This window comes from Montipora foliosa, chromosome 13, assembly GCF_036669935.1.
Source record: "Montipora foliosa isolate CH-2021 chromosome 13, ASM3666993v2, whole genome shotgun sequence".
Classification (NCBI taxonomy): domain Eukaryota; kingdom Metazoa; phylum Cnidaria; class Anthozoa; order Scleractinia; family Acroporidae; genus Montipora; species Montipora foliosa.
The window spans coordinates 39,719,114-39,728,477 of NC_090881.1; the positions used below are offsets into that span (position 1 = coordinate 39,719,114).

The 9,364-nt window shown below is 39.0% G+C and overlaps 1 protein-coding gene across 1 annotated transcript in view; it reads right to left on the reverse strand.

The window, feature by feature from the left end:
• Positions 1–201: 201 nt before the first annotated feature.
• LOC137982372 (fibroblast growth factor receptor 3-like) overlaps positions 202–9,364 on the reverse strand; it is a 36,239-nt gene continuing 27,076 nt past the window's right edge. Inside the window, exons 6-15 of the mRNA XM_068829486.1 lie at positions 9,143–9,276; positions 8,392–8,659; positions 7,497–7,607; positions 7,199–7,389; positions 2,360–2,482; positions 2,192–2,262; positions 1,562–1,602; positions 1,321–1,417; positions 1,139–1,238; positions 202–840 (exon numbers count right to left, since the gene is read on the reverse strand). Coding sequence (XP_068685587.1) covers positions 772–840; positions 1,139–1,238; positions 1,321–1,417; positions 1,562–1,602; positions 2,192–2,262; positions 2,360–2,482; positions 7,199–7,389; positions 7,497–7,607; positions 8,392–8,659; positions 9,143–9,276 — 1,205 coding nt within the window. The 3' untranslated portion in view covers positions 202–771. The remainder of the gene's footprint in view (positions 841–1,138; positions 1,239–1,320; positions 1,418–1,561; positions 1,603–2,191; positions 2,263–2,359; positions 2,483–7,198; positions 7,390–7,496; positions 7,608–8,391; positions 8,660–9,142; positions 9,277–9,364) is intronic.

A 9,364-nucleotide genomic window follows, 5' to 3' on the forward strand; every position in this document is an offset into this window, starting at 1 on the left:
AGTGGAACAAGGTAACTAAATATTAATTCATGGTCATTAACGTTTTCGGAAAGTGCGGCTAGAGTCGTCATGCTGCATGGCGAAAAGGGAGAAATAGTCTTTGAATCTCGCCTAAATTAAATAACTAAAGAACCGTCGCTAGTAACAACGATCGGGATAAGTGTACAGAAAAAAATAATAATACTTAATAACTTTTTTATTCAAATTCTCTCATATACTTAGCATACATTGTCTTCAGTGATAAAAGAGGTAATGTTTCACACTTTCATAAACCTATTCTCTGGGCTACCTGTTTAATTCAATTCCTGACTATGATTTTATACTCATTTATAAATTAATTTTATTGCCTTTGGGCCATCTACTCAATTCTTTTCAACGATTTTTTCACTGTTGCTAGATACACATGACAATTACTGAAATTTATCAATTTTCACTGCTGCTGCTGCGTCGACTGCTACTGCTACTGCTACTGCTGCTACTACTACTACTACTACTACTACTACTACTACTACTACTACTACTACTACTACTACTACTACTACTACTGCTATATGATGCGCTGATCTCATTTATAAAACTTCTAAATAAAAGAAAAATAGGAAAGAAAAATCTAGTAAATAAATGAATGATTTTAACATGGCCTTTTTTCTGCGTCTCTCCTTTCGCTCAGAGAACGGTTGCCCGACAAAGGGATTAAAAAGTAAGACTGCTTTTTTATTGTCTGAACTTGATTCTTTAATAGTTAAACCATGGCGATAATTTCCAGATTTTCTACTCGGCTGTCAGATCATTCACATTGGCGTACAATCTTGTGTCGTACTTTCTGAGATTCACATACGTCTGCAAAAGTAATAGTATAACAGTAGTTGCGATAGCTTTCACTTTGATTCTTTGCGACCACCACCTCAATATGGTAGAATGGTTCAAACTAATTAAAGACAGACAATAAGGGTAACTGAAACCGGGACTTCTTAAAGAACTGGCGAATTTCAAGGACAAACGAAAACAAAAAGTGATTCCATTAGTAAAGTAAGACTTGGCTTTGGGATTAAGGACGGTACAATGAAGTGTGCGTGCAAACAGCTTCTACGGGCACATTGTCCCATAAATACCCAAAAGCGTTCCTCGATTTCTTTACCTTGTGATTCCTTTCCATATCTTTCATTGTTTTTCTCAGCTTTTCAAATGTAGGTCGATCACTTGGATCTTCTTCCCAACACTTCATCATAATTTCATACCTGAATTATTAGAAACTTATAGTCAAGCAGTTACTCATTACTTTTTACTTAGTATCGCAATTGAGGAAAAAAAATCATTTACAGATTGCTATCCACATGTCTCGGCTTAGGCATTCTGTATCCTTGTTGAATTTTATCCGCAATGAGTCTGGCGTGTGTGTCCGGGTATGGAGATCCACCTACGAGTGTAAAATTCCTGTCTCAATCTCACTTTGTATCATTATCAAGTGTAATTAGACGCCAATGTAAAATGTAAAACTATTTCCGGTTATAGAGCACACTGTTTTGTCATTAACTCAAGTATCCTTTTTATTGGATCTTACCAATTGTCAGGATTTCATAGAGAAGAATCCCATAACTCCACCTAAAAAAGGAGCATAACACATATATAGTAAAGATCAGCGGGGAAGCAAGGAAACATACTTACAAAAATGTAATAAAAATTATTAGTAGAGAAACGAACTGACAAGTCTTCGGAAGAAGCTATTTCGGTTGGCCGCAATACGGAGTCGTACTAGCCATTTATGATATAGGTGTTGGTGAAATACTAGGATTTTCCCTCTCACGAAAAAATCATATCTTCACTCCGCGAGTGAACATATCATTCTTGCCTTTCACATGTGAGGATATACGTGTTATCATGGTAATTAGCACGATTAGCCAATAAAAAGTGAAGTTTTCCTTCATTGGAAGATACTTTTGTGCTGTAATAAAATTCTACTCCACTACATTAACCTTTTTGTTGCACAATTTGACATTATCTTGATTTGTTTTTCCTAACTTTTATATTATTCTCGTGCTTATAGTATCCCCCACTCGTTCGCTGCGCTCACTCGTTAAAGATGCAGCACTCGAGGATAAAATTGGTATCCCTAAGCGGCAATGCAATATCCTCTCTTTATAATTCTAAAAGAAAAATAAATTTAACTTTATACTGAAACGTATATACTTACACATCACTTTGTGTCGTGTATACTCCGTAAAACAAGGCCTCATATGCAGTCCATTTAACAGGTAATCGACCCTTGGTACGGAAAACCAGCAAAGAATACCGTCAAAGAAAAAGGTTATCTCTAAGTTCGATCATGGCGTATAAACCATAATATCAGTGCAAGCCTTACCCTACTTTTCTTGGTATAAATATCATCCTGTTCCACATTCCTCGCCATCCCAAAGTCTGTCACCTTACATCTCTCTCCTTCGCCAACAAGAACATTTCTCGCCGCCAAGTCACGGTGGACAATCTAAGAGAAATTGTATGTGGATGTATAGTACATTAGTACCAAGGAAACTATCTTTATGAAGAAACATAATTCCACCAAACGCAGCGTATCTCCACGGAATGATAAAGCAGGATCAGCTGGGCTTCCGCCTAAAACGTTCATATTTAGCTACAATTCAGTTGGTATATATTTCTATAATTCAAACTTCTAATACTCAAATGCGCGGTCAAGAATGAACAGCGAAAGGGAGATTTCAAACCATGCCTAATGTCTCTCCCAATGGACAGGAGACAACCAATTTGTTATTTGCAAGTAGTGTCAGAGTTCAACTCAGGACCTTTCATGACAAATAAATCCAGTGGTCAGAACAGAAATTGAACCTTAAAATGCCGCTACGACGAAAATTTTTGGTTTTCTTTTCGAATTTTTTCAACGTCAATTAACGTTCAAAATAATACAATGCATTTAAATTTGGAACGATAGAAGCGAGATAAGTCAGGAAATAGCCACCCAAAAACCGCTACAAATCTGTCCACCATAAATCGGACGGCATTGGAGAAGCCTGAGATATTTTGTAAGCGGTGTTCACGCATCGCTTCGTGGGCGTTTGACAAAGCGAACAAGGCGATCAAGGAGTAATGTATATAATATCAGCAAAAAGCAACTCGGCGATCTCTCACATCTCATAGACGGCATGGGAAATTAGCCGCGTTTATTTTGAGCGTTGCGCATATGACGACAGACCCCAGGCGACCAGCTAGATCCAACCCTTTTCCTTGCTCACGGTCATTTGCCGTTCGAGTAATGGCGGACAGCGAAAACCGAAAAACTACGTTGCAATAATCATACTTTCCGGGGGAATTTTGAGATAAAAATTGGCGTGATATCTATTTAGTACGTCTATTTTCAAAATCTAGAGAAAAAAAAGAACCTGCAAAAGTTTCATCGTAGTGGCACTTTAAGCGTCCGACTGCAACTGTAGAGCGTTAACCACTACGGCAGCTCAACTGTCTTGAGGTTTTCTTAATTTAATGACCATACTATCGCCTTAGTTGTTTGTTTGTTTGTTGCAGCCACCTTAATTTCGTATCACTACCACTTCATTAAAAAAAAGAAAAAAGCAAAATACAATTTTAAAAAAAATCCTTGATTCTGATTGGCTAAGGGCAGTGCACTTCAAGTGTAACACCGGTGCAAAAAGTGTAACACCAGCGGAAATTACACAGCGAAATTTTTGATTATCATTGGCTGAGTTACAACAGCAAAATTTTCTAAGAGTTGCTTTGGCCGCCGACGATACATTACAATAACTGCAAACAGCCCTTTTCACTATTAGTTTTTCTCATTTGCATTACAATATAATCTAGCACGTATGTGAGGCAATTTCGGGCTATTTTTTAGTTTTAACCCGAAATTGTCTCGCACCCACGTTAGATTACATTGTAATGCAAATAAGAAAAACTAACCGTGAAAAGGGTTATTGGTGCAAAAAATATAAACAACAACAAAAGTACGTCATTTTGGTTAAGTGTGTGGTAGATGTGGTGCGAGGAAAAGAGAATGGCTTTGGAAATCGAAAAAAACGAACCAGCTGAACTGAACAGATTACTTGAGAAATTATACGCTGAGGTATAGAACAAAAACGGCCGAGATTATGAGCCAGCCAGCCTAGACGTTATGATTGCTGCCCTCCACAGGTGCTTGAAAAAAAAAAAACAACATCCATTGGCAATCGTCAAAGACCGGGAATTCCACTCATGGATGCAGGTCTTGAAGGGAAAAGCACAATTACTGCGACAACCCAACAAAGCAAGAGATTTGACGAGAGCAAGTTCGGAAGTACTTTCCCAGAGGCATTTGTAAACACAATGTGGTCAATCCACAACTGACAGTATCCGGAGAACTTCCTGGCCTACAAGAACCGCCTTAGTTCAATTTCTTCATTTATTTATTTAACAATTCGCCAACCATTACAAGAGATAGGGTGGCCGGATGATAGTAGGGGGAAACTCAATTCGCTTTCTAATACATACTAAAATACAAGACATACTCAATTGACCACTCCCCATAGAGGCCAATGAAACAATCAACGAAATGACTGAACACAACAACAACAACAACTGTTAAGAATCCCGGAGGCAAACCGGTTGGCTATTTACAAGTGCGTCCGAGAAGTTGAATAGTGGTCAGAATGAGTCTTGAACACGGGAGGTCGGGATGTCAAGGCAAGCGTCCTATCCACTGGGCCGCACTGCCTCCTAAGACTACCCTTCTCACACTTACACTGACACACCTGTGCAACGCCAACGCGCTCGCACACACAAATACAAATGAATAAACATTAGGACTAATAAGTATAGTTACGTAATTTGAGAGCGTAAATGTTTGAGAATTGAAGATTTAAAAGACTGAAGACTAGGTGAGGACATCACATATGCCGGTAAGGAATTCCAGTCAGTAATATAACAATTAAAGAAAGAAAATTTGAAATAATTAGTGCGGACGGGTTTTGGCCTAATCTTGTAACCATGGTTGTAAAATTCATTATTCATGAGGGTGCAAACCAAACCCAGAACAGTATTCAGATCACATATACACAACTGTAAACCCCAATACAAATCAAGTGAATTATTAAACAGTAGAATTAACTTTTGCTCAGCTCAGCTTATTAGTATTCATTAACTTTTGATACAGTTCTCTACTGATTAAAAAAACAATACTTTGCATTCAATTTAATGTATTCATTTCACAAGTAGGGTAAAATATAAGCGGGAGATCTGTATGGACGTTTACAATGGGTCGCCTATCGGCTCGCCATTGTAAACGCCCATACAGATCTCCCGCTCATATTTTATGTACTACTTAGATCTTGCGCGATTGCCATCTATAAAATTAAAATAGTGGCGACTATTAATGTCACAGTAACCAAAAATTATCTTATACATCTCAGTCAAACTCAAGTATTTTCTTCTCAGTTCGAGGGAGTCCCACCCTATGTTTAAGAATCTTTCGTGATAATCAATGTCAGAGCCGCATAATAGGCGGGTTGCTCGTCGTTGAATAGATCAAATTGACTTGACGTGTTTTACTAGGTGCGGATTCCAGGCAGGGCAGGCTTACTCAAGGATCAGTCTAACCAACTACTTGAAAGCTACCGCGATACCAGCCTTGTTTGAATAACAAAAGTTGGCCTAATCATGCCTAACAATTTGCTGGCTTTGGCGCCGATAGAATTAATGTGGTAGTTCCAAGAAACGGACGATTACAACCATACTCCTTGATATTTGTGTTGGTCCACTGCCGGTAATTGGTTATTGTTCGATGAGTATCAATATCGATCATGTTTGCACGATAACAGTCACAGCAGAAACTCTCCAAAACAAGGGATACAGTTACAATTCATTGTCCAGGTGTTGTGGTTTGTGCATCCTGTAACATTCTTGAAGCAAATTTGCAATTTACCGATCTCGATGCTCAGTTCATGATCAGCGTTTGCATTAAACCAAAGTTCCATATCGTTCAATCCGACAATGATGAGAGCTTCAGAGCAAAATGTGTTGAACACTTTCAGCCACTACCAGCTTTCATTCAACTTCAAGAGCTGCAAGTTTTTAAGACCAGCCATTCCAACTATGAAGCCTATCAAGCGTCGTTGCGTCCATATAATCGACGGCGATTCAGATTCCGATCAAAAGATGACTTTTAAATACTTTTTTCCCTATTACGGCATGAGATTATTGCAAATTTCTAGTTAATATTATTGGAAACATTCAGGGACGATTCCATGTGCAAATGTTTGAAACGAACCGCTTTGAATTTGTACCATTTAGAAATTTAAGATCTCCGACGGCCACGTCGACGAAAACGTCACCTAAAAATTTACCTTTGCTTTGTATTAACTATTTCGCGATTAATCCATCATATTCGTGTCGTTCGATTTGGGCGAAGTATCCTAAAATTAAATTGGTACGAGAGGCTTTAAAGTAAAAAAAAAAAAAAGAAAGATTTGTACTTGTACGCTCATGTTGTTTTTAAACCGTTCAAATTGGTGATTTTAGGTAGGCGTTGCACAGAGAATCACAAAAAATGCAAGCCCCACGTGCAGCACGATTATATTTCATGTGTCAGTAAGTGTCAAATACATATCGAATGCTCGCTTCTTGTCTGCAATAAGATCTTGCAGTTCTTCCTCTTCGTAAATTTTTTCCTGTTTGTATTATTAAAAGGTAGTCGTACGGTTTTCCTCGTTCAATTTGGAATTAATTTGCACGAGTGAGTTTTTCAAAAGATGAAATTGCACGAGCCGAAGCGGCTGAACCGTATGATTATACATAATAATTATATTCATGTTTACTTGCAGGAAGATAAATTCCAAATACACACAAGGTTTAATGCTACTGTGGTTTGGGGAATTACGAATGTAGCTTAAAAAGTTGCACTCAAAGTGCTGTAACTTTTTTAGATACATTCGCAATTCACATGGTACAAAAAGCGTGCCCACTCGGACATCTAAAACAAGGAACAAGGAAAATTTGGTTGAAGTTGCTTTGTTTTAGATGTCCGATTGCGCAATTTGTTCTTCAGTTTGGCGGTTTTTGTACCATGTGATCGCCAGCTGCAAAAGGCCCATCATGATTCACAGGTAGCAAGAGTCTTTTCATGGTATTCTTAACATTTATTTGGCATTAATTTAATTTATGGATGCTGGCCTATGGCAACCTCCCCTCTTCAACAAACCTTTTTCGAAGACAAGTAACACATCCCATCAGCAACCTCCCAAGCGAATTTCATCAGCTGCTCCGAAGTCAGATTGGTCTCTGGTTTCACATCTGGGTTCTTATAGTAAGTGTCGTTGAGTCCTCGGCTCTTTCGCAAATATCCCAGGAGGTCCCCAAAGGGAACATACTCGATCAACACCATCAGTGGGTCTATGGAAAACAGCGTTCTGAGAATGAAAGGTGTTCATTTGCAAACTAGGGTTGCTTAAGATATACTCGTAACATAATATCCCATTACAAAAAAATGTCAATTTTACCGCTTTCAGTGACGCATCCGATGAGCTTGATCACGTGAGGGTGGGGCTTTAATGTTTTCATCAGCTCCAATTCTGACAACAGATCCTTTCTATCTGATGGAGGAGCATTGGCTAGGAAGTAAGGAAGAGAAACTGCCGGTGGCCTCGTTCGATATACAACAGTTGACTTTGGAACACAACATTAGCGTTATGAGTGAAATGGCATTAGCAGGTATCAAATATACCATAATACTATTTGGTTTGGCGTCGCACCGACATCGCGAGGTCACGGGTTCAAACCCCGTTCAAGTCTTTAGTTTTTTAGGCTTCTTCTCTACGCAATGTTTTCACTCACGTGATCAGTAACTTTTTTTTCCACCGAAACGAAAGAAAACATTAGCTTGATAAAAGAGCTCAATTCCCGGAGGGTTAGATGGGGACATTAACATGGCCTCCTTTCCTTTGTTTAGGGACATCAACATTGCCATCGTGACGTTACGTCACGTTAATATACATACTTAATTGACCGCTTCTGCACTTCCTCCACACACTCTATTGCTAAATCTGCGTCCATACTACGGGGACCATACCTTCATTTAACTAGTGCCATGTCAGGAAATCTTGGAAGTGTACGAATTTTGAGTCATTTAAGGTGGCATTAAACAAAAAAAAAAATCCAAAGAACTGAAAAGGGTTCTTGTTATTAATGTCAGTTTTGATTTTAGCGAGAAAATGAGGCCAATAGGAAAAGGACGCATATTTAATAATTGATGGTGTTTGCATTATGTTATTACCGTCTCAATGCAAGCTGACCTTCAGAAAGTAATGAAGCCACTTTCCTGCTTCCACTGTACACTTCCAAAAGCATTATCAAAAAACGAGTGAAAGCATACGAGAAGGATAAGCGGCAACCAACCTTTCAGCATTTTTACTGCTACTGTTGTTTCCTCCTGACTGGCTCTTACGTTTTTCACCGTTGCCTGGGCAACCTGAGAAAAGGCTCCTTTACCGATGACTTTGATAACATGAACGTCTTCGCGACTGACTTCCCAGCTCCTCCCGGAAGGATGGAGAGGCATGTAGTATCCACCTCCTGCTGCTGGAGTCGCATAGGTCGCTGCTTCCTTCGCGTTTAGTTCGCTGGGAAGCCCTACGTTGTCTTTGACTTGCAAAGATACTGGATTCTGGCGATGATTAATTCACAAAAATGATAGTCTTACAGTAATTGTATCTCTCAGTTCAACTACAATGCAAACCTCGGTTTCCTATAACAAGCATCCCTCTCCCCAAGCTTTGCTTTGAATTGATTCAACTAACGGATGACCTTTGTACCAAGTTTTCCAGGGAGGGGCACAGTTAGGGAAAAGGTAAGAAATGTAGCCTTCAACCAGTGCATGTAGCTTGATTCTGCTAACATCCATGCAATTGTAATTTAGTTCAAGAGAGATGCCTAGCAAAGACACAATATGAAGGAAAGAACAGGATAGCGACGTTAGGTCTACATACAGATATGATCGAGAGTTTGGAAAGCTAATGACGAGATTCAATAGACTCCATCCCTCGTCATTCCATGACTGCTTTGAATAATTCATAGTAACCACTTTTGCTAATCCAGGAATCACGTTCCACGAATCTATTCTTCTAGAAAGACCTTATTAACAACTTACCATAGATAGAAGATCCCCACATCTTTGACACGGACGACGGCGTATTTTCCATATCACCACGGAGAGAACAATAATTACGATCACCAGGACAACGATGAACGAGATGTAACAAATATGCAAAATAGTACAAGAACCTGACAAAAAGGAAGCAGAAAAGCACTTGTTATTCAGTTTAACGGGAGTCCATACACTTGCAATGAATCAATGGCCTTCTTCTGTTGA